General features: G+C 40.4%; 1 protein-coding gene and 1 long non-coding RNA gene across 4 annotated transcripts in view; one reads left to right on the forward strand and one right to left on the reverse strand.

Moving 5' to 3' along the window:
* Positions 1-26,186, reverse strand: part of LOC121284000 (glutamate receptor 4) — a 304,238-nt gene that overhangs the window by 272,566 nt on the left and 5,486 nt on the right. For all 3 annotated transcript variants that reach the window (XM_041198891.1, XM_041198890.1, XM_041198892.1), the window contains exon 3: positions 9,632-9,871. In XM_041198891.1, coding sequence (XP_041054825.1) covers positions 9,632-9,871 — 240 coding nt within the window. The remainder of the gene's footprint in view (positions 1-9,631; positions 9,872-26,186) is intronic.
* On the forward strand, positions 10,771-25,141 carry LOC121284002. Its single transcript, XR_005944417.1, has 2 exons — positions 10,771-10,890; positions 23,466-25,141. It is a non-coding gene; the product is annotated as an uncharacterized LOC121284002 (long non-coding RNA).

A 26,186-nucleotide genomic window follows, 5' to 3' on the forward strand; every position in this document is an offset into this window, starting at 1 on the left:
CCAAGGAAGATTTTAAATAGTATAATGTGGCAAGGCAATGACAGTCTCTTCAGCATTTAATTAACATTAACAAATATAACTGGCATTTGAATGCCAGGGAACAGGGCAGAGCAAGCAGCACTGTGAGTATAACTTGTGCCTGCCAATGCAGCAGTGATCTAAGCAGGTGGTTGTCTCAAATTGGTACCTTTAAAATAATTTTGAATTCCAATGGATTTATGTCAATTATTGCATCTAACACATAGACATTGTTCATATACAAAAGGAAATCACAATTATCTCCAATTTTCCAGAAAACAATCAAATACTTATTTCACTGACTCTGAATAAACCTCCTACAAACTTCTTTTCAAATTCTGTTAATCACCATTTCGCTCCTATATCCACCCATTGCTGATTAAAACAGTATATTCACTGACTCAGCATAAGGAAGCCCACAGGGGTTTCACCAATGAAAACATAAAATTTCAAAATAATTTCTTGTCAATATGTTCTCAGTGATATTAGATTGAGATTAAGGGACTTGAAGATAATAAATAGATGGAGTTTATGTTAATGGATAAATGCTGCCTTCTGTAACACTACTGCAGTTTTCCACTGCTACATTTCATTTCTGCGTGGGAATATGACAAATTGTCATTTCAAATTAATCTCACAAAACCAGTGGTTGAAATAATTTTGAAACACGCAACTATCCCAAGGCTGGTGTGAGAAATCAATTATTTGTCAAGATCCATCTTATCTGTCCAGGGTAGAACTGAAAGGATGCCGGGGCTGAATTTCGGGACTCAATTACCAACTTCTCAAGTCAGTTCACAAAACACCGGATAAAATTAACCATTTTCATCTCCTTGTCATTTGTCTCCTCCTCTCCTCCCAGCTGACACATACTTGGAGAATGAGAAAGATTCCTTTGAGGTTACTTAGTGCCTTATCATGTTGCTGGAATATTTCAGGGCATGCAATACAGTTACTCACATGTTTTTTGAACTACAGTACATATGAACATACAAATTAGAAGCAGGAATAGGGCACTCGATCCCTCAAGCCTGCTCCGCCATTCAATATGGCTGATCTGATTGTAACCTCAACCCACATTGCAGCCTAACCCTGATAACCTTCCAATTCCTTGTTAATCAAGAATCTATCTCGCTCTACCTTAAAAATATTCAAAGGCTCTGCTTCTACCATCTTTTGAGGAAGAGAGTTCCAAAGACTCTCTACCCTCAGGGAAAAAAAATTCTCCTCACCTCTGTCTTAAAGGGCAACCCCTTATTTTTAAACATTAACCCCTAGTTCTAGATTCTCCCACAAGAGGAAGCATCCTCTCCACATCCACCCTGTCAAGACTCCTCAGGATTTTAAAGGTTTCAATCAAGTCACGTCTTACTCTTCTAAACTCCAATGGACACAAGCCTAACCTGTCCAACCTTTCCTCATAAGACAACCCACCTATTTCTGGTATTAATTTAGTAAGCCTTCTCTGGACTGCTTCTAGCACATTTACATCTTTCCTTAAATGAGAAGACCGGTACTGTACACATTACTGCAGATGTGGTCTCGCCAATACCCTGTACAACTGAAGCATAACCTCCCTACTTCTGTAATCAATTCCCCTCAAAATAAATGATGACGTTCCATTAGCTTCCCTAATTACCTGCTTTTTCGGCATACTAGCCTTTTGTGATTCATGCACGAGGATATCCAGATCCCTCTGAATCTCAGAGATCTGCAATCTCTCACCATTTAGATAATAAGCTTCTCTTTTATTCTTCCTGCCAAGATGCACAATTTCACATTTTCCTACATTAGACTTCATTTGCCAGATCTTTGCCCACTCACTTAACCTATCTATGTCACTTTGTAGCCTCCTTTGTCCTCTTCACAGTTTGCTTTCCTACCTATCTCTGTGTCATCAGCAAATTTAGCAATCATTCCTTTGGTCCCTTCATCCAAGTCATTTATATCAATTGTAAAAGGCTGAGGACCCAACACTGATCCCTGTGGCACATCACTCGTCACATCCTGCCAACCAGATAAAGACCCAATTATGCCAACTCTCTGCTTCCTGCTGGCTAGCCAATCCACGCCATGTTGCTCACTACACCATGAGCTGTATCTTCTGGTCGGTGAACAGGGGTGGGGGCAGGGGCGGGGCCTGCTTGCCGACATGCAAAATGATGCAGGGTGACGCTGGGCGTACCTCCTAACGTCACGGAGTGTCATTCAGACTTTCAGTTCGGTGGGCGCGCACCCAAGTTGGCTGTGTGCCCATCGATCTGTCAACAGCCTATTAAGGTCATTAACAAAGTAGTTGAAGTCATTAATGGACCTGCCCGTCCAACTTTAAGATTGTCGGGCAGGCCGGGAGCTCTGGCGGGCTTCTGAATAAGCATGAAACCTCATCCATGGGCGGGACGAGATTTCATGAGGATCTAAAAATCTCACAATATTTTAAAATAAAAGTTATGGGCTTGTCCCAACTCATGTGACAGTCCATCTTTACATTACTAGCTAGCCTTCTCTTATACTCTAAGTTTCCCTCCTTATTAATCTTTTTGTCATCCTTTGCTGTTCTTTATATTCTTTACAATCTTCTGACCTGCCACCCATCTTTGCATAATTATATGCTTTTTCTTTAAGTTTGATACTGGCTTTAACTTTTTTTAGTTAATCACGGATGGTGGCCCTTCCCCTTGGAATTTTTCTTTCTCATTGGAATGTATCTATTCTGTATATTTTGAAATATCCCTTTAAACATCTGCCACTGAACTTCTATTGATCTATCCCTTAACCTCATTTGCCTGTTCACTTTAGCTAGCTTTGCTTTCATGCCCTCATAATTGCCCTTATTTAAGTTTAAAATGCTACTCTTGGACGGACTCATTTCTCCTTTAAAATGAATGTAAAATTCAATCATGTTATGATCGCTGCTACCTGGGCGTGCCTTCACTATGAGGTTATCAATTAATCCTATCTTGTTGCTCAATACCAGGTCTAGTATAGCCTACTCTCCGGTTGGCTCAAGAACCTACTGTTCTAAGAAACTATCCTGAAAACATTCTATGAACTCCTCATCTATGCTACCTTTGCCCATCACCTGTCTGATTTTTCCTGTCCATATTTAGATTAAAATCCCCCATGATTATTGCTGTACCTTTCAGACAAGCTCCTATTATCTCTTCTTTAATAGTTGGTCCTACTGTGTAGTTACAACTAGGAGGCCTGTACACCACTCCCACAAGTTACTTCTTGCCTTTATCATTTCTCAACTCAACCCAAACCTGTTTTCCTGAACTTAGGTCATCCCTCTTTTGTGCTAATAGCATCATTAATTAACAGAGTCACCCCTCCACCTTTTCATAACTTCCTGTCCTTCCTAAATGTCACGTACCCTTCAATATTCAGGTCCCAATATATGTCATCCTGTAGCCATGTCTCTGTAATGGCTCTCAGATCATACTTGTTTATTTCTATTTGCGCTGTCAGTTCATCTGTTTGTTTTGAATGCTACGTGCGTTCAGAATCAGAAACTTTAACTTTATCCCTTTATTATTTTTATAGTGTCTATCCTTATCTGCTGATTTACTCTCAGATTTGTACTCTCTGTCCTTTCCTATCATGGTCTGTTTATCATTTCCCATATTAATAATGTTCTCTCTTGCCTTGTGTCTACTCCTTTGTTTACCACATCCTCCCAAATTTGATCCCGTGCCCCACTATTCAATTTAAAATCCTCACTACTTCCCTGAAAACCCTCTTTACTTCCTTGTTGTGTTGACAAAGTCATCAGCTATTCTTCACAAGCAGTGTCCCACAAACATTAGTGTTGGTTCAAGGAGGAACATTGTTCAGGGCATCTGAGGAATTCCTGGCCTTGTTTCAATGATGCAATGGAATCCACCCAAACAGATAAATGGATCAACCAATTTCCCATCTAATTTAAAAGACAATGTTTATAACGGCGATGGATTCACTGCCACCTGTTTTCTGTCACTGACATTGAATCTTACCACACTGGTGCCAAAAATAAGGACATTCATCCGGAAGGTTCCATTGGTACTGCCAGCCCTCCAATATCTCACCAAAGTAATCATTTCTCATTTGCCAGTCCAAGGGTGGAATTTAATCCAGGCCATTGGCTGGAGAGCTGGTGAGAGCCCTGCATTGCCTCCTTTGGAGAAACCACGCCGTAGTAAGTGCCAATCTTAAAATCACAATCCTTCTCCCCCCTCACCCCTGCCACCGCCCCCGAAAGTTGTTGGCCAACCAGAGGCCAGCAGCTCTCAATTGCAGGCAGCGCAACCAGGAACAGTGACGGCTGTCAGCAAAGCACCCACCAGAGGCCCAGTATCAGCACTGGAGTCAGGTCACAGGTGAGGGCGGGATGGGGTTTGCATGGAGGGAGTTGCTGGCTGAGGTGGCAGAGAGTCAAAAGAAGGGGCAGCTGTATAGCTCTCAGAAGGACCAACCCCACCCACCGCCCAAGCTCCCTCCCCACCACCGGGGCTGGGTCCCTCAATCAGGCACTTAGTGCCTGACAACAAGGGACCCCACCCATACCCCCACCAATCCTCCGGGAGCCTGAAAGCAAACCCAACAAGGTTTTTGGGCTCCCTGCATGGCAACTGACACGCCCACCACTGATTGAATACCAGTAGTGGAGGGAGGAGTCCCTTTTGTGGGCATTAGTTGTTCACTTAAGGGCATCAATTGGCATTAGGGTGGGAAAATCCATCCATGAACCTTTCTAACCCAAACTTAATCGGGACAGAGGTAGGGAGGCGGCAGGGTCCCCACCCAACATCTTCCAGCCTGATTAAATCCACCCCCACCACCCCCACCTCTAAACTCACCTTGGGGGAGGGCATCAAGTTCTGCCACAAGAGTGAGTTTTGACAAGCTGTTTTATCATGCAGGTTAGCATAGCTGAAACTGGTCCTATCCACATCCTAGTCCTGCATAAGCATATTATTGCAGCAGCAATGGCTCAATATCCTAAGGTTTAGGGGTATATCAGACAGCGTTGCTGCTTCTGTTTAATATCCCCCTCACCTCTATCCAGCCCTGGCATATTGAGCCAATTGTTTCCCATGACTGATGTTACTGAAATCAGCTTGGCCAGCACAGATCAGGGAGCTAGAAAGACCTTCCATTTGAATATCGCTAAACACATGCTATCAATCCCAGTGATAGATGTGTACCAATCCATTTAGGCTTTTACTACTCCCATGAGGGCAGATGTGTAGCCATTTGAAGTCAGAGAGCACGGTATAGCAAATAACGACACCCTTCTTCCCCATAACATATCTCAGTAACTGTGAAAGTAGAGGAAGTTCTTTTCCACAGTTGGATTATTTTAGGAGCTGTGCCAGAATTCAATTAAAACAATGTCCCTGTTACAGTTTTAATTCACTCTCACCTTGGACTTTTCCTAACTCGGTAAATCTGATTATTTTCACAGCTCAGAATGATTCACAGTATACTTGAAAAATACATTGCAGTTCTTGTGAGGAGCACAAATCAAATAGTTTAGATGCTGGCTTCCAGGTTACCTTGATATAAAAACACAAACCCATTTCCTAGGGCCAAGGTGTGAAGTAAAGCAGCTCCTGCTCAGAGCCTGACCAAACATTGGTGTTTGTTGGGGGGAAAGGCGATTGAGAAGTTGCAGGGGAAATATTTTGATGAGACCAGCTGTCATTCTCCTCCCCACCCCACATAAATCAGTTAAAAAAAACCCCAGAAACTCACCTGAACATGAAAGGTGGATATAAATGATCCAACAGCACTATTGGAAGAACAGAGGAGTTCTTCCCGGTCCTGGGATCAATATTTATTGCTCACCCAAAACTGCTAAGAACACATCATCTGGCCATTAATTTTGTTGCTGTTTGTTGGAACTTGCTGTGCACAAATTGGCTGCCTATGCTAAAACAGTGACTGTACTTCAAGAGTTGCTCACTGGCTGTCAAGTGCTGTAGGATGTTCTGCGAGCATGAAAGGTGTTATATAAATGGAAGTCCACAAATGGAAACGGAATCAAGATTGGCAGGTTCTATATTGGGCACCAATTCACTCTGCCGCATTACTACTCAGGCAGGAAAGACAATACCCATCACTACATCTTATCCAGGGTCAAGATTTATGGCCATAAAAGCAAATTGTAATGGATATTTGTACTAAGCATGGCTAAAGTTACTGGACTATATACACTAAGGGAAATCATGTCTGGGAGTCTAGCAGAGTGATTTTAGGGATGTTCTATTCCAGTGACTGAATTTGAAAGGCTGGCGTGCCCTGAATTAACATTTAAAGAGCATTGTAAGCTTAAAATTTGAAAGCTGAATTCCCTCAATGACCAACAAATGTTACTGTCAAAAGCAACCGCACTCACAAAGAGATGGGATCTGTGAAAAGATAGAAGTGAATTTCAATTCTGCTTTAAGTTAGAATAAGTTATGGAAGATGCCACCAGGCAGGAACAGGTGGTAGAATGATGAAAATCGCAGTGCAGCACTTGCCAACCTGTTCCCATGGCCACTCTGACTGCCACTATTTTGATTAGAGCCTTAAAATGGGTGGCTCAGGCGCATGCCAGAAACAGAGAAAGAGCCTCTGTAACCTTAGCAAATCAGGGAAGTTATGAGGTCAGAAAGGATCCTGATAATTTTCACGTATCAAGTATGCTTTGCCAACTGGCATTTGGCATTGAGTAGCCCAATTAGTGGCAATTAAAAGGACCAGTGTAGGCTGCTCCAGAAAAGGAAAGTTTAAGATTTTAAAGTTGATTTTTGTGGGCTTAGGATGCCTGATTACCCCACCCTGCACAAACCCCGCTCTGCTTAGAGCCCTTTCCCTGGATTCTCTCCTCTCTTACCTTTAACCTGCTTGTACTCGCTGGACTCTGCAGCAGAACATCCAGTTCTTCGACCCTCTCCTAACAGCAAAACTACTCTAAATACACAAGCATTTCACCAACAGAATGGAAATGAGGTATGACCATGAAAATGGACCAATTCAACGGGCCTTGGATGTATACAGCCACCGCCTGCCAAATCTAATTATTCACCTGAAAATTGACCCCATGCTTTAGTGTTCATAAACAACGCCAGTTAACAGCTTTCAATATCAAACTTTTAAAGCAGGCTACTATTCACAAGGGACAATATGTCATAAATTCAGAGTCAGGCCACATACACTGCATTTGAAGGGTAGTTATGTCACCTTGGTGTCTTTTAGCCTATTATTGACTGTGATCCAGCGAGTGAAGCACATGTTGACTATTAAATCAGGTGATTGCAATAAAAGCTTGTCTCATACTTTATTTTGTTTGCTGGCACTTTAGTTCAAACAAAATCTAACAGTTCGATTCCACCACACCAAAATGATCCAGGCAAAGATTCGGTCAGTAAATTAAAGCCTCTGTAGCAGTGAATGAATGAGCACACTGCCTGCTTGTCTAAGTTCCCATCTTCTCAAATACAATTATTTTCTACACTCACCAACACTTAAATTCTAATTGGCATGGCCACCAATAGCAGGAAAAGGAAGTCAGAGATGCACTTGAAGTCAAAAATGGATGAATGCAGATTTTTTGGAGGGTTGTCAGGCTGGAGGAGGTTACAGAGATGAGGAGAATTGAAGTCATGGAGGGGTTTATAGAGGACTTTGTGCAAATTAGGACCTGGGCAGCGGTTTTGGATGGACTTTTATTGAGTGTAGGAATTGATCCTGTGCAGGAGAGCATTAGAGTAATTGAGTTTGAAGGTAAATAAAATCTAAAACAGCAGCAGTTTGCAAGAATGACACTAAAATTGAGTGGAATTTGTCATTAATTTTGAGATACCAGCTACTTACTGGCTCTATTATCACAAAGAAAAAGTGAAGGCACACTATGAAGTTATGCTACTGCTAAAAGGTAGGGTCAAATACACAGAAATAAAGAGAAACAATTCAAAAATCACTGTCTGTTCAGGTTTAATATTTTGTATATTTCACTTACCCTTCATAAGAAGGGTACCATTTAAGTGCCAGGGACTCAAGGTAATAACTGGCCTACAAGGATAATCTTTTGCTAAACATGTAATTTGCATGTTTTACGCAGGCACTTGATTAGTTCAAAGCAAAGATGGACTTTATGCAGTTTGGTCAAACTGATGTTAAATTGCCCTTTTGCACTACAGTATGATACATTCCCATTCACATTGAAACTGCATGGCATTGCAGAGAATCATGAAATCAATCACAGTAACTCAAGATCCAATGTCTAATCTGGTGCATTAGACACCAGCACAAACAGTTGGATGGATCAATGATTATTCTGATGTCAAAACCAATGGAGTTGATGCTACATTGCACATAGAGCAGGAATTAAACCGCCAATGGCTCTTAACACACATGGGAACATCATATTTGCTAAACAGTTTCACTCAGGATATTACAAGCACCAGGAAAGAAAAGGCACATTATTGCTATCAGTTTCAGTTATTGGATGGTCTTTCTTCCCTCTTGAATAATATCCACACCAATTTCGGAACAATTTTCTATATTCAGTAAAAGTCTTCATTTGTTTGCGGTTAATCTAGGAGCTCCGAGGAAAAAGTATTTTCTCTTGAACAGTTTTTGTTGATGGCATGGAAAAATTAGTATTAATTTATTGAGAGGAGGGGGAAAGACGAGAAGAATTGCAATTTTGGTCTAGTCATGAGTATTGTCATGAAGCCTACAAAGAAAACTGTGTTGTCTATTTTCATCTCAATAGGCAGATTTAAGGCCAGCAGGTGGCACTGTCATCCTGCAATTTGCATCAGGGTTGTGATTTGGATTAATTGTTTTACTAACTATCACACAAAACCAAAACCAGGTTCTTCACGAGAACAGTGACCTGAATAAATATCATCAGTCATTTTGGGGCTAAGAAACTCATAGTCAGAACATCTTGAACAATCTCTATAAAACTGTAGGTAAACAGTTCATGCTACTAAAAAGTACAGGGAATAATTAAATAAATTGAAAAGAAGAATTGAAGAAGACAAATGTACAAAGGCTCAGCTTTCCTGATTCCCCTCCTGCACAAAAAAGATGCTTCAATTTATTCAGTTGGTAAGAAGAGTTACTCCCAGTCACCTATCAATTGAAAATTTCTAAAACTGTAACCAGGCATCAAAATGTTTGGCCCTGTTTTATGATGTAAATATATTAATTATCAGTGTTCCTCAGTTATCAATGATTTTTTATTAACAACAAAGCAAATTTCAAAATTCAAGTCTTGAAATCACCCCTTAATCACCACGCCCCCACCACCCCCCCCCACCCCAACCATCACCCCCCTCTGCTAATCCTCCCTGTCTGCTAAACTGGGCAGCAACCTTATCATTATTCAAAGGGTTCTGTTCAAATGACACTTTAATAGTTATAAGTGCACAGATCAGAACCCAGATCCAATAAAAATGCTGATAATACTGAGAAAAAGATTCCCATCACATTTTCTAGTGCTAAAGTTAACACCCATATACTCAAAATGTTATACATCCTTTTTTGATTGAAGCACTAACTGAATGTTTCAAAGACAGGCAAGTTCAAAGCCAAGCAGAGATAAATTTTCAGGAACTTTGAAAGTCAAACTCACCTCTGTCAGTGTCATACAAGAAGACAAATTTAGTCCACTCATAGTGATCAAGCAGGCTAAGCAATGCCCCTCTCAAAGATGGCCGCAGCTGGAGCACAAACTGACTCTCGCCTTCCGTCGGGAAGCTCGGTGTGATCAAAGATATGTGCAACGCTCCGCAGAACGATGTCAGCGTATGCACAGACCTCTTGTCGTACATGCCAAAGATGGCAAAAACTCCCCTGGAATACTGAGAACAGACTGTAAAGAGAAGAATAATAAACCATGATTGTAATCATATTTATTCACATCAGCATTTTCTAAGTACTATTTAGTGGAAAATTCACATACCCTTTAATTAGTTTACTGATGAAATAGTAATAACTAGAGTCATTTGCATTTCCATGTTCTGAGTACAATATTACTTACAATTGGTCTACACATGCCTAATGAATATATTATTAATAAAGCTAATAACGCATGGCTTGTTCTTCCATTGAGTCATTTTTTTCTTAACTTATGGATAAGGGATATTTTGCAATGAAACCCACCCATCATTTCAAGCTTTGTCACTATACTGAGGACTAACATTCAAGGTTGTATATTTTATTCTCAAACTTACTAAGAAAATATGTCAAACACTTAATTGTGTTTCCTACAGGTTGCTTTTCTTCTCTCCTTGTCTGAGACTGTTGATATTGCTGGGGCTCAGTCCCATGGGTGCCACAGTAGCCCAACAGCATTAAACCCAAGCATGGAGTTGGGGTCTCAACGGATCATTTGACCATATGGGGCATCGAGGCCAATATTATTCTCATCCAATGTCTACGTGTTGACTTTTTATCAATGAGCATTGGATAATATGCAGAAGTTTATTTTCCCTCGCTACACCAGGGACTTTAAGTATTGCCACCTCATTTGGAATTAGCTAACTGAGCAAACGCCAAGAATCTAAGTTGGAGCCTTCCTTGTCTGTGTGGCCCAGTACTACACTGAACATTGCATGAACTATCTAACATGCTGATAAGTGCCTTTAGATCAAAATTCACTGGCATCCTACCTTTGTTGGTATTTAGACTGTATGCTGTTGACAGATATTACACGGACTTTTCCAGACAGATTTTGAGTAGTTACAACTCTGCTTTTGATGACACTATGAAGTCTAACCTCTAGTGTAAACTCCAGACTGCACACAAGGAGCACAGGATTAACAGCAACACAATTAGATTTTCTCGAAATGAGGAAAGAAATTTAATGTGGATATCATCAGCTTTAAACAGGTGAGTCATCCTCTATTTTAATAAAACCAAGGTTGCATTTCAGGAGGTGCAAAAAGCATTTGTAAAGAAAGAAAATGGGTGAAAATAGCAGGTGTTATCAGTAGAGTGCATTTTATAAATCTATTTTGTTCTTATGCATTTGCAGTGTTTTCAAAAAAATCTTTTCGCATTATTGTTTAGTTAGTGATTAATATGATGGTTTGTAATTATTTAGCTGATGAAAAAGTGGAGGTATTTTTGCATAGATGTAGTCTTACTGTTTTCACTGATTGCTCAGACATTCAGTAATTCTGCAAAGCCCCTTGCAGGCACATTCACATTAATTAAAGCCATAAAGTCCCACTATTGAAAAGAATATTTGTGTTTGTTTTATGCTCATTGTAGCAAGGGATATTAATGCTGGGCACCTTTATTAGCCATTGTGAGAATCAAGCACACCCAGATCAGCTTTAACACAGGCAATTGCAGGAGCTATCTCCTTTGAATGTGATTTGGGCTTTGTGCAGTAAGATAGATTTGCAATAGGTAATAGCAAATTGACTGCCTTTTTACCTCTGTCCAATGGGAATAAAATTTAGGAGAGTTGATAGTGGCCAGCCGATACACTGTCACTCACAAAATCCTATTTCCTCCAACAACAAGTCTTAAGTCCAGCCTCAGAGATAGATCCTTGTGTGACAGTTTTTCTTTTTCATGCCAATCATCCATGTGGCCTCTTTGATTGAGGCAGTCAATTTAATACCAATGAGAAGCAGTTGTGTACACCCACTGGAAACTGTTCACGCTCAACTCAACTTGGAACCTAATAATCATCATACAGGAGATTTTCATTCCATTAGTTATGTTAGATTTATTTAGCTAATACAACCCCCAGCTCCCCCATCCATAGAAAAGCAATCTTTCTAATCCTAATGTAATCACAAAAGTGATTTTACATCAGATTCATATAAATGGACCTTAAATTTGTCATGATCATTCATCATGTCAGCCAGACTGTTTACCTAGATGCTTGCAGATTACAATTAAAAAACTAATTGCTAAACTCTCAGCAAGCATGCTGTAATATGACTGGTCTGTAATATCCAATCACTGCACAGAACTCGATCTCAACATGTCTAGTTTAGTTCTCTGGTCACCACTGTGCATTTTAATATAAAGCAAAGAGGCAGGTTGAAATGGACACTGATCAGCTATAAGTAAAAATAAACAAGAGCCTTCAAACCCACAGCCATTAAAAATTCTGAGCAGGTCATTCAGTATATTTCACATTGCTGTCTGCATTGCTCCTGGCGTCACACCGGTATCTCTGACGCAGAACAAGTAAAGGTCCTCAGGCGAACTCAAGCCATACCTCATTTGTGGATTTTACAGATGGTCCCAAGAAGCCAGATCTTGTTTTAAGGCCTGTAAATAATCTAACTTACCGGAGTTTGTCTGGAGGCCTAATTATAACATTTCTTATCACTATTTTATTCAAAAGAAGTGTAAAATTTCCCATTCTGTATCCTGACATGGTTCAATTAGACGTTTATTTAGTTGATTATAAATGAGCAAATTAGAGACCCTCTTGACAAAATCATGTGCACACTTCACACCAAACAAATGCCTATAAAATATGCAACCATTCATTCGTTACTGAAAACATCCCATAGCTTGATCTAAAAGGAAGTCTACCTGTATTCTATTTCTTTACAATTCCAATTTATTTCTGCTGTTTTTCTAATTAATTAAAAGCATAAAAATATAATTACTGATGTGTTTCAAAAACTTCAAGTATCTTTATTTTATTAAACTAAAGCATTCCTGATCAAATGGCAACAACATTACACAGACAAGCCATCAAAATGGGATTACATCAGCATTCTGAGGCTAACCCATAACACACAAATTGTGATCCTGGCCTCAAAATCCAATCGTAGCCAAACCGGGCAATTTGTCTATTTGGTCTATTTGGCGGAGTGGATGGGGTGGTGAAGCAATTAAATGTCCGCTGCCACTTTAAGGGAGACCAGCACCTCTTAATGGGGAAGAGCGCTGTTACTACAATAAGGATGATACGTTCCTAAAAGTCTAAAATAGCTGCAAGAGCTCCAGAGTGGACATTCAGGTCCTCCAATGAAGACCTGTCCCAAGCTGTCAGTAGTAGGGAGAAGCTTCTGATTTCCCCATGCAGCAGAAAGTTATCCAGGCAACACAGAAGACAATGGGAAGTTGTGAAGCATGCAATGGAGCACAAAACTCAATGATCTCGCCAGAGATGTCAAGGTAAGAATGCTGTCCTTCACTTCAACTATTCTCTTCTTGCACCTGCATAATTTACAACCCCACAGCTCACACCACTCCCCTCCTCTGCTTTCTTCACATTGCTACAATCATTGCACTACATTATAATCCACCCCTTTCTCCTCCTACTCACATATTCTGCACCTCAACTCTCAGCACTATTGGAATTCTCACTTTCCTCTCACCAGATCATATACAAGCTCTGCTTCACAGGACTCAGATGCTGGCTGTGTGAGTCCAAACCATTGCCAACTTACCAGTACCCTTGACAGTGCCGCGTAGTGAGCTGGACCAGCCTGATCTAGCCTACACTGAGATGCTGTGGGCAGAAGCTGAAGCTGGCAGGTTCAAAGAGCTGTCTCCATTCACTGGAACATTGGCCCAGTTCTGTAAATGACTGTTAGGCACCCTAGCTCTCACCCATCACCCCCTACCTGTCAATCAAATAAGTCAACCATCTTTTGAGTCAGGTGGCTATCTGTTCAACCTACTTCAAAGGTTTCAATGCAGTCAGCTTTACAGCCTTTGTTTATACAGCTGTGAGATGGAACCCCATGATGAATGCTTGGCTGAGCTCCAAGCTCCACTAATGGATTCAGCTCAATAGGGGTTTTTACATGTCTGTAAAAGACACTGTGTGATTTGTTTGTTTTACAGATAATGAATAGCTAATGAGATTATGTTCCTTTGAAGTGGTTTACAATGCCTGTTAATTTATTTTGACAGTTTTCTGAGCACTTAATAGGATTAAGCCTTTTTCAAGGGGGAATTCGAATGGACGTTTGTGTCTTTTGACAGTTTCATGATCATTTTAAAGGTTTCCCAGTGTTACTATAGGGATAATGAGTTCTGCCCTGGTTGATACTGGAAGAGTACTTCAAAGGCTCAACAGATCTGTGAGCTTTAAATCAATGTAAAGATGAAAGCACAATATCCAGATGGTGCATTAAAGTCGGATTCTCAACACTGTTGAATGCAAAAGAGGACTCTACCAAATGGAAAAAGTACTCTAATGCATCTGAACTCTATTACAATGTAGTTCAATTTAATGGTCACTTCCTTATAAGTACAGAGCCTTATAATCAATCACTGCATTGAAAATATATTTAACTTATCATCATACAACATCTAATTATGAAAGTTGAAGTTGGCAAGGCTTTTAAACTTACCTGTCAAAAGGTTCCTGACTCCACAACAGACTGCCCCCAAGGTTAACAGCTCCTCTGAGGTGCCCTGAACAAAGTCTCCTAACAAAATGGAACCGACTCCATGGAGATGGTGGTGGGTGGTGGGGTGGGCTGGGAGGTCTAAAATGCCCATCGCAAAATGGAGTTGGGAAGGGTAGGAATGCTGAGTGTGGGCTTGCTAGCCATACCCTTATCCCAGGGCCATAGGAATTCCACATGATGGGAATGGAGGGGGGAAATCCTGGAATTCGGTCCCCCCCACCATTTTTTAAATCCATCCCATCTCCATTCTGACACAGACAGAGGCATAAAAATCGGGGCTAAGGCGGCCAGCGCTAGCAGAAACAACATGGCAAGTGCAACACTTTTGGCAGGGAAGGGATAAACTTGCATCACTTGTCAAATTAAACCCTTAGTCACCTGTTTCATTCCTAAATAAACATATGCAACATGACCCAATGCCTAGGCCCCTAATGGCTTCTTTAGTTCATAGGTGAGTACAACATTACAGGGACAAATGTTTGGAGGTATTTTTTGGCTGAAACATCATTCCACCTTGAGAGGCTTTATCCTGTCCCATCAGCCTGTCATTCATCTGTTTGAAAAGTTAAACTACCTATGCTTCTGTCAGCCCTGAAATGTTTTATTCATACGCTCCTCAGCAAATAATAGATTGTAAAACCTTTTTTTTTTGCTGTGTCTAATGAGACCTTCACGTTCATTATTCATATCTGACCTTTAGTGAAAAGAAAACTGGAAATGGAATCAACGGCATGTTTCATGAACATTTTCCCAAACAACATCTGAGAAAACTGTTACTACCTTATTTAAAATATTTCACATATTACTGCTGGACTAAGAGTGAAAATAAATCTTGCCTCCTGAATAATCTATTAATTCCAAGAATAGAGCAGCTTCATTTCAGGTGAATGCAATAACAAATTAAAATGCTATATATTGATTTTGCCAAGCACATTGGTGACCAATGCAGCTTTATGCAAAAGCATTAAAGGATTTGGGGATGGGCTATCCGCAAATATTCACTAGAAGTCCACTGACTCCCAGGGACCTTTGTCCTTGGCCTCCTGCAGTGTTCCAATGAAGCTCAACACAAGTTCAACAAATAGCATCTCATCTTTCAATTAGAAACTTTACAGTGTTCTGGACTCAACAGTGAGTTCAACAATTTCAGCTCATAACCACTGTCCCTATTTTGTTTCCTTTATCTTTGCTAGTTTTGCTTTTACGCTTTTTGCTTTCCTCTTGTTTTTGTTTTTGGGTGGATGCTGTTCATCATTTTGTCATTCACACCTCCACCAGACACATTCTTTGTTCCTTTACTTTCCTATTACCATCCCTTTTTGTCTTGCTCCATCAATCCTTTTGGCTTTTATTATCTTGTGCTTTCTATCCTATCACAGACCTTCCTTTTTGTATTTCTTCCCACGTCTCTTTACCCCATTTCACTTACCTAAAAACTTTTACATCTCTACCTTTTCTGATGAAAGGTCATTGACTGAAATGTTAACTCTGATTCTCTCCAGAGATGCTGCCTGAGCTGCTGAGTGTTTCCAAGTTTCTGTTTTTTATTACAGCATTTAACAATTTTATTGTGTGACCCTTGACCCTAACAGAATATAAACTTGCAGATTTGCCAGCTTTAGTGTACGTTCATGTAAACACAGATCAAATGTGTTGAGTTGCATCATGTCATTCACTTCAAAACAGCAGCTAGGCCAGAATATGAAGAAGTTTGATTTCCAAAATCAGATCTATTAGCACACTGACAGGATGGCTGAATCTTAAAATTACACTGCTGGTTAATTTTTCAAATCCGACAATACATTTAACTATTTATGGAAAGTAAAAACAGCTGTCCTCATGTAATAAATATTAAATATAATGTTATTTTCCTTAATAATTTTATTGATGCAAATAGGTATTCTTAAGAGATTCTACACTATGGGCTGAAACCTCTGGTTGAAGAGCGGGGACGGGCCCTGCTCGCCAATGCATTAAATGATGCGCGGTGATGTCGGGCGGGCATCCCAATGTCACTGTGCATCATTTAGATTTTCAGTTTGGTGGGCACGCAGGAACTGTCAAAGGCCTATTAAGACCTGTTAAAAACTAATTTAAACAATTAAATGAGCTGCCTGTCCAACCTTAAGGTTAGTGGGCAGGCGAAGAGCCCAGGCGGCCTTCGCATTTTTCATGGAACCTCGTCCAGGGGCGGGATGAGGTTTCATGAAATGTTTAAAAATTCAATAACATTTTTTTAAAAAATCATTGGTATGTCCCAGCTCATGTGACACTGTCACGTGAGGGGACGTGTTTTAAAAGTTTTCAAATACTTTATTTAGAAATTTTAAACTTAAACAAATCTCCCTGAGACACTTCTGTGCCTCAGAGAGATTTCTGCGCTCTTTAGCGCATGCACGAAACAGCACGGGCGCGGCTCAGGGAATAACCCCCGCCCCCACAGAGGGAGTGCTCAGCGCTTTGAGGTGAGCGTCACGCTGGGCGGGCCTTAATTGGCCAAAATTCAGCTCTATGTATTGTACTACGTATGCCAAGGGGAAAGAGAAGAATGGCACGCTGCACTCCAGAGGAACATTTGTAGACAGACTTGAGGCTTGCTTCCAGTGCAGTTCAAAGACCGTTTGTTATTGCTCGTTTTGCCCATATCACAGAATCACAAAGATTTTCCGGATGGTTAACAGTGAGGTTGAGTGACTTGTGCTATGGGAAGATATAGACGGGATGGTCAAATGGGCAGATAAGTGGCACATGGAATTTAACCCTGAAAAGTGTGAGGTGACACTTTGGAAGGAGTAATTTGACAAGGACGTATTCAATGAATGGCATGACACTAGGAAGTTCTGAGAATAACTTGGTGTGTGTGTCCATAGATCTCTGAAGGTGGAGGGGCATGTTAGTGGGGTGGTGAAAAAGGCATATGGGATACTTGCCTTTATCAATCGAGGCATAGATTACAAAAGTAGGGAGGTCATGTTGGAGTTGTATAGAACCTTGGTGAGGCCACAGCTGGAGTACTGTGTGCAGTTCTGGTCGCTACATTATAGGAAGGATGTGATTGCACTGTAGGGGGTGCAGAGGAGATTCACCAGGATGTTGCCTGGGATGAAACATTTAAGTTATGAAGAGAGGTTGGATGGATTTGGGTTGTTTTTGTTGGAGCAGAGAAGACGGAGGGGTGACCTGATCAAAGTGTACAAGATTATGAGGGGCTTGGACAGGGTGGATAGGGAGCAGCTTTTCCCCTTAATTGAAGGGTCAGCCATGAGGGGACACAGGCTCAAGGTGAGGGGCAGGGGGTTTAGGGGGGCTGTGATGAAAAACTATTTTACCCAGAGGGTGATGATGGTCTGGAATGCGCTGCCTGGGAGGGTGGTGGAGGCAGGTTGCCTCACATCCTTTAAAAAGTACCTGGATGAGCACTTGGCATGTCATAACGTTCAAGGCTATGGGCCAAGTGCAGGTAAATGGGATTAGGTAGGTAGGTCAGGTGTTTCTCACATCTCGGTGCAGACTCGATGGGCCAAAGGGCCTCTTCTGCACTGTGTGATTCTGTGATTCAGTCCTATTTTCAGGTCCATAACCAAGATAGTGTACAGAATGAGCACCCTAGCCAAGTGTCACAAGGCCGGCCTGTAATTGGGTTTCAACCCTCATTTCATTAACTTGGGCGAGCGGTTGGTATTGTCCTGCCTTCAAACGCAACTTGTCCACTTCAGCAAGATGAATCTTGAGTCACTTGCCTCACATCACAAGATGGACAATGGAAAGGGGCACAATCATGAGGCAGCAACAGTCTTCGGGAGTGCCGCAGACCCAAGAAGAACACACGTGTTCAAGGCAGCCCGATTTAGCAAAGGCATTCTAAAATATGTAATAACCGCCAGAAAAAATAGGCAAGAGGGCCAACAGCTGTTTTATGCCTTAGAAAAACCTTGACAAATTTAGCAGTTGCCCTAACACACGCACAGATCGGCTGCAAGCTATCCCAATGCTAACTTGATCATTATTGTGCACAGTTTATTCCTTTACAGGAAAACAAAACAGGAGGCATACATCAAACATAACAGCTGCAAAATAACATTATTATAGCTTTTATAATAATATCTGAGCATATCTGAGACATAACACGTAAGTGTAGAATGCTTTGGGGAGGAGAGGGGTGTGGAGAGAAAACTGACTTTGTGCATATAATTCTCAAAACCTGGGTTTTCCTCAGCTTATGTCTGGGTCTGTTGTAGACCAATTGATAGACATTGATTCCATGAACACTGAACAGCTCCATTATTGTTGCATCATGTGACTATACAAGGCTCTTAGAAGGTGAACTAGATGAACCTTGATCTTCCTTGTCTAGAAATTCCTGTGTCAATGTTGCATATGACTCTGAAATCATGGTTCATAGGGCAGAATTTTCCCCCTGTCATGGGGGCTGGGTGGGAGCGCGTGTGGGCAGGCACGCAGCTGATCGCCGCCCGCGATCGGCTGCACACTGCCATTTTACATGAGCGGGCACGGAACTGCCCCTGGGAGATGTATTTCATTGTGAAAACCTGAAAAAAAGATTTGAAAAAATAAGTCGATATGTCCCCTGGTGACAGTATCACATGAGCTGGGACATGTCTATGAATTTTATTAAAAATTTTTAGTAAAGTTATAAAACCTTCGTGAAACCTCATCCCGCCCATGGATGAGGTTCCATGAAAAATACGAAGGCCGCCTGGGCTCTTCGTCTGCCCACCAGCCTTAAGGTTGGACGGGCAGCCCTGAAAAGCTGTTTACTTAGTTAATTAATGGTCTCAATAGGCCTTTGATAGTTTGGCGGGTGTGCCTGCTGAACTAAGGACCGGAATGACTCGCGGTGAGGTTGGGACACACACCCGGTGTCACTGCGCATCATTTTACGCTTTGGCGAGTGGGGTTCGCCCCCGCAGGCCGACCAGAAGATTCAGGCCAATAGTTTCTACAGTTGTTGGCCCTAGCCCAATAAAAAAATAACTAGATTCTGATTCTTATGGTAAGTGATTGTTTTCTTCCATCTACGAGAGATGATGGGAATGCCGCTTGAGAACTTTGGTAAAGTCAGATGACGTCATCTTCTGCGCTTCCTCTGATGGCTGAACAAAATAATTCGGGAAAGGCAAAGTGTGCCACAAGTACCACACATAAAATTCTCCTTTGCCGGTGGTGCAGCGATGATCTCTGCTGACACCTTGATTGCAGGGCTGGTGTCAGCTTTAAAGCTTCTGAAACCAAATGTCATTGTGGCTGCAAGTTGCTGCCCATAGCTGATGTTGCCATTTGCATCGACACATATATTGGAAGTAGAAGTTCTGATATATGCATAAGCACAGACACAGGCATATAGTCACACACTCACAGGCACACTCACACAGTCACGCATGTGCGCTAACACACACTGTTACACAGACACATACGTGTCATTGCTGCATATGATAAACCATACCAGTTCCATTAAGCAAATCTACAAGTGAATTAGCCTGGAATTGGGATTGACCTCAGTGACCTGATGATGGAATGTAGTTATTCTGATCTAAGTCCATTTTTGTCTCTTTTCTAGTGCTTGAGTAATACTAACATTCAAAGACATAAGAGCTCCTGTTGATTTATTTTAATTGGTGGATTGCGAAAAAAAACATTCCTTTGTCTTCACAAGATCCAAGATTCATGTGTTTACCAATTAAACACAAAAGTCCAATAAGGGTCACTTAGAGTGCAGAAACCACTCCTACCTCATTCACATTAATAACGATTCATTGCTATTACCAGATTTTTGAATATCAAAATTGTGAAAGGTTATACTTTCTCTATTTTCTAATTTTAAGGAGACAGTTTGTCAGAGTGTAAAATGGCTATCTCGGGCTTCTCCTCATATATTATTTTTACAGTGAAATAAACAAATGGAGAAAAATGCAGTCACACTGCTTTAACCTCCCATCTAATTTTTCACTGAAAGTAGCAAGTGAAGAAAAATATTTCTCTTTTTTTGAGAGCAAAGCTCGTCTCTCTAAATACTCTTGAGTCTGGACATTATTGATGTGTCATGGGAACTGAAATCACAAACATGATAGCAAAACTTCAAAGTTACTTTCCCATTCATAAATTCTTCAGCAAAACATGAGTATACTGATAATCTATACTCTTATATTCCCAATTCTATGATGAGTTGGCTGTTATTATAAATTATGAATCAAACTTGAAAGGGAGCAACTATTTCCTCAGCCTTTGTGTTTAAACAGTGTGGGCTTCACAATCACGTGCAATGCCATGCAATCCTACCCACCTGCCCTGAGCACAACACTCTCCTTCAGGCAGTGATCTCAATAACAGCATGGGATTAGCTCGAATTTCCTGTGTCTACATCCTAAAATACCTGTTGATTTCAACAGCTGAAAATGAAGTCCAGGCAATCTGTGAGGATAGGTGTTGGGCGTCAGAATTACATTTTCTCTCTTGAAAGGGCAAAAACCCATACGTGTTTTGAAAATACTTGCTTGTTAGTGGAGCAGATGTGTGAATATTGTATATTCGCCGAGGTGAACTCTTTGACCTCAATTCCTGAAATCAGCTCCCAAAAGTAGAGTGCAGTGCTGCAAGCGTGCAATCGCTAGATTTCCCATTATCGATCTCTGCTACCAAAAAGCAAATACCTTTAGAATGAATCCCATTAGGCGTGTGAATTCAGCAGCTAATCTTTATCCACAGAGTGGTTTTGCTATTTACATTTTAGGACACCAGCACAGTTTTCTCCTTTAAAGTCATCTGTGTCCTGATGCATTATGGACACAAGCTACAATCATGATCTGAACAAAAGCTTCAATTAAAGGCAGAGTGAGGTTAAGTGACTGCACGGTAGTATTGTTTTGAATTGTGGTTGCACCCTTCTCATGAAACTGCAGAGGTTTGGAAACTAAGATAAAAATTGAAGGCTTCAAAATTTCATGTAGAACACAAAAAATTGAATACAATTTCACATTATCGATGTGGAGTTCTGCTATCTACAACAGCCCTTCCTGCAGAAAGGTATGTGGCAGCTCAATGAACTGAAAGGTGAAAAAATAAGTCCAACAGTGGATAGCAGCACTGCATGATTGTAACCAAACCTACATTCAAATATTCTGATTGCTCAGCATAACATTTTAGGTCTCAAATTCCAATATGTCTCCAACTCTTTATTAGTGTCTTATCTTCTATATTTTTTGAAGATGTGCTACTCCCATTCAAATAGCAATTCCCTACAGTAAGTCGGTCTGATCTCAAATCTTTGAGCCCATCAAAGCACAATCCATACTATAGCTAAAACTACTGGCTCCACAGGACAACATCCTGATTACTTTTAACATCATTTTCCATTTCTGCATTCTGTTTGTGCCAGCTGAGAGTCATCTGATACACAACACATCATTTTAGAGGCAATTTGACTGGCTTTAAAATTGCATGTTGCAATGAGAATTTGTTGTTATACCTGTCATTAAAGTATCACAGATGGTTGTTAGGAAGAACCAACAGTCCCTACACCGGTATGCTATGTACGCAATTAGCTGTGGTACAGGGTTTACTAAATGCTATCATTGTATCAAATGAAAATGCAATGTGTTGTATATACCATCTAGTTGTGACAGTAACAATTTATCTTCTAGAGCTTAGGGATGAAGCATGAAGCCATTGTTCAGAGATGAACAACTGTGGCAAACAAAAAAAAAGCCACTGTTGTATTCTGATATTCAACTGAAGGGGTCATAAAAAGATTCAATCTAATTACAGGCATTTAAGCCTTATCAAATCAAAACGATCCCTGGGATTATTGCATATTCCAGGTGTTCGATGTTTTGAAAATAGTACAGACAAAGCCACTGGAGTGTTAATGCCAATAAAAGTTAATAAAATACTTGTAATAGATTCAAAAGAGGGTAAAGAATCCAAATGGCTGCATGTATAGTTAGAATTCAGTATGGCTTTCAGATTGTATTAAGTGGCAGATATCGGAGAAAAATGTAGTAAGTCACTGTTTTTACAACATGAAGATTAGAGATATAAATCTCTCATGGATCAATTGAAAATTATTTCCTTTGGCTCTCCATCTCTGGGTCTCTGGGACGCTCCCCACAGCTGTGCCTAAAGTCTCCTGCGGGATCTGCTAGCCACTAAAATGTGCCTGATGGTTAAAGCATTGAGCATTGGAATCAAACCAAATGGAACCCCCAGGTTAGAAGGGATGAAAGAACTCATTTTTTATCCAGACCAGAGATTCCTGAGTACTGAATGTTACACCACAAAACCAAGGGATTTTGTTTAATGTATGCTGCTGATAGAACACTATAAAATGGTCTTCTACTTTCTTTATTTGGCCAGTAGTTGGTACCGCCGGGTTGTGCAAGTGCAAGTCATTGCAGTACATTCAATCACATGAATGCTAGTGTCCTCCAGCCATCAGATAATTGATCTTTTCTAGGATTCTGGTCAGCTTATGCTTAAGGGACAAGTGTTATGTTCATTGCATTGTCAGCTGGTTTACATTAGCTTTGCAATATTTTTGTAAAATGCAGCAGCCACTTAAAGGAACTCACTTGAGCGCTTCCAAATTTCACAAAGGACAAAGTTAAAAACAGGCATATTGGTAAAATCAATTTTACACTGTAGTTCAAGTATATGTGTTATTTTCTCTCTGTCATGTACATATAGACAAGTGTTGAATAGTGTATGTACATAGATTTACACATAATTTACAGCATAGAAAAAGGCCATTTGGCCCAAATTGTCTGTTCTGATTTTTATGCTCCATATCACCCTCTTCCCATCCCATTACATCTAACCCTGTCAGTGTACCCTACTACATCTTTCTGTCTCATGTACTTATCTTGCTGCCCCATAACTTCAGTGTTCAATTCCATTTATAACTCCTCTGATAATGAAGCAATCTATAGCTGCGTGCAACAATATCTAGGCAACATTCAGGCTTGGGCCAATAAGTAAGATTTATGTCACACAAGTGCATGACAATGACCATCACCAGCAAAAAAGAATCTGACCACATGCCCTTCACAGTCCACAGGAACGCCATCACTGAATCCCCCATCATCAACAAACTGAAGGTCACCATGGACCGGAAACTTAACTGAGTCAGACACGTAAATACTATGACAACAAGAGCAATTCAGAGACTGGGTATTTTGCAGTGATGACTCATCTCCTAACTCTCTAAAGTCTTTCTACCATCTACAATGGAATACTCCCCACTCACCTGGATGAGTGCAGCTCCAGCAACACTCAAGAAGGTTGACACCATTCAAGACTAAGTATTTGACTTGATCGACACTCCATCTACCACCTTTAACTCCCTCTACCACTGGTGCACCATGGCTACAGTTTGCATTATCCACAGGGTGCACTGCAGCAACTTGCTAAGGTTTCTTCGAAAGCACCTTCCAAACCCATGACATTCACCAGATAGAAAAATAAGGGCAGAAAGTACATGGGAACACACCATCTGCAAGTTCCCCTCCAATTCACACACCATCCTGACTTGGAATCATCATTGCTGGTCAAAATCCTGGAATTCCCCAAGCAATGCCGCTGTGGGTGTACCTACACCACACTGATTGTAATGTGAAGTCAACTCACCACAACCTTTGCTGCGAAATTAAGGATGAGTAATAAATGTTGGCCTTGTCAGTGAGGTTCACGTCCTATGAACAAATTTAAAAAAGCTGCTCTAGGTGATAGTAAGTTCCATGTTCTAATCACTTTCTAGGCAAAGATCTTTCTCTTGAATTCCTTATTGGATTTAATCGTGTTTCAGTAGAGATTGATGTCCATTTTCATCCATATATATATTCTATTTGCCTTGATATATTATATGTGCACAGTCATGTCATGGAGATATCTCCTAAGATTGTGAATGTTATGTTCCTAAATGGTCTGAAGTCCTGTCATAATTTTTTACAGACATGTCATCTGTGTTATTTTGTGCATCTGTTTTCTCATATCTATCAACATCTATCTCAGGTTTCTGTCTCTTTATTGGTCACATAATGCTACTTTTTCTATAAGAATAACTTGGATTTATATTGCGTCCGAAATACTTCATAGAAAAGATGTTGAGCAGTAATAAGGAAGACTTTGAAAGACTCTGGAGGTGCAGAGAGAAGGCAGAGAGATTTAGGGAGTGAATTCCAGAAAGGACAGTTGACATTTCTAAAGGTGCTTCTGCTGATGATGTGATGGGAAGTCCAAAGTTGGAAGATTAGTGCAGTATTGTCCAATACATTAGACACTATCCACATGTAGCTAATTGGGAATTAAATGTGACTAATTTCATTATTGATTAGTGTAGAGTAATGGGTTAATGGATATGTTAATGAGACCAAGATGATATTAATGATGAAAGAGTGACATCAGTAGTCAGATGACTGAGAGGCTCCAAGAGAGCTTGGCGCAGAATAGTCTGTGTGCTGAATACCATGTGCTCATCCTGAGGTCTTTGTAAATAGTTACCGGCTATCTCAAGCCTGTCATAGGGAAGCAAAGCCTCATCAAGGTATGGTAAGACTGAAAAGCATGGTATAATCTCACTATAGCTCAGCAATAACATTGAAACACTTAGTAAATAAAGGAGCAATAGACACCCTGTGATCACAGAACTCAATGCTAATACTCATATGGTATATGTGTATGTACTTTAATATTTTTGTGCATTTATTGATAAAACTTTAAAGCAAAAATCTAAATGTGAGTGTCTTTTTGATCTGAATGCTTTACTTCCTTGGTTATTGATGGTGGGTACATCTTTGTTAACTAAATATAACACATGAAGTACATTTACCTGTATTCTGTGAACATATGTAAGCCACTTTCTTCTAAAATTAGTGTTTGCGGCTAAAATTGTTTGCATTGCTACACTTGTGACAAATCAACAATTTCTATTGGACACCGCTGGATTACGAGGTGGAGGTTAAACAGCTGAATGTTTTCTTAAATGTAATTATGAGTCTACTGTCTAATTTACATGAGCATTACCCATGTGTGTTTTATTTGCACAAGATGGTTACTGCATACCGTTTGCCAGTTGGTTTCTGTATCTTTGTGTTTCAATTTGTAATTGTCCTGTTGTTATATTTGTTGTTCATTGCAATGCACATGCACAGAAGAAGAAATAACTTTGTCTGAACTTTCACCATTGCCTTGCATAGCTTTGTTAACACCCAAATACAAGTTTCCTACAGGGACAGGTTCTGAAACATTGGCAAACACAAATCAAGATGAGTTGATCTTTTTCAATTGCATCAGAGGCTAATTGGTTTCTTGCACAGAAAGAAAATAAATTATTATTGCTGCTTCTTCAAGATGTTGAATATGAGCACTCTATTGGGCTAATTCAGATCCAATTAGATTTATCTAAACGTCCACCTAAATGTTGAGATGAGAACTTCTAATGCTGGTTTATAACGAGTTGATGAACGGACTGAGAGTCAACATCCCAAATATTGCTAGATCAGCTTTAAATTCTTATTTATTTGATAGTTTAAATTGACAAACAAGAATTGCTGCCTTAGACAATGGTTAATATCTCCTAAACTGGGCAAGTTCCTTTCCTGTCATAAGTACCAGGAAATTATACGAACATTATGGACTTGCTAGGAGATTCTTCTCAGGAACAATATAGTGTAAGTACAATGCTATGTATGTATTTTTGTGTGTTCTCTCAGCTCTTCTTGCAATAACAACTTGCAATTATATAGTATTTTTAATGTAACAAAACATCCCAAA

The sequence above is a fragment of the Carcharodon carcharias genome, chromosome 11, assembly GCF_017639515.1.
Source record: "Carcharodon carcharias isolate sCarCar2 chromosome 11, sCarCar2.pri, whole genome shotgun sequence".
Taxonomy (NCBI): domain Eukaryota; kingdom Metazoa; phylum Chordata; class Chondrichthyes; order Lamniformes; family Lamnidae; genus Carcharodon; species Carcharodon carcharias.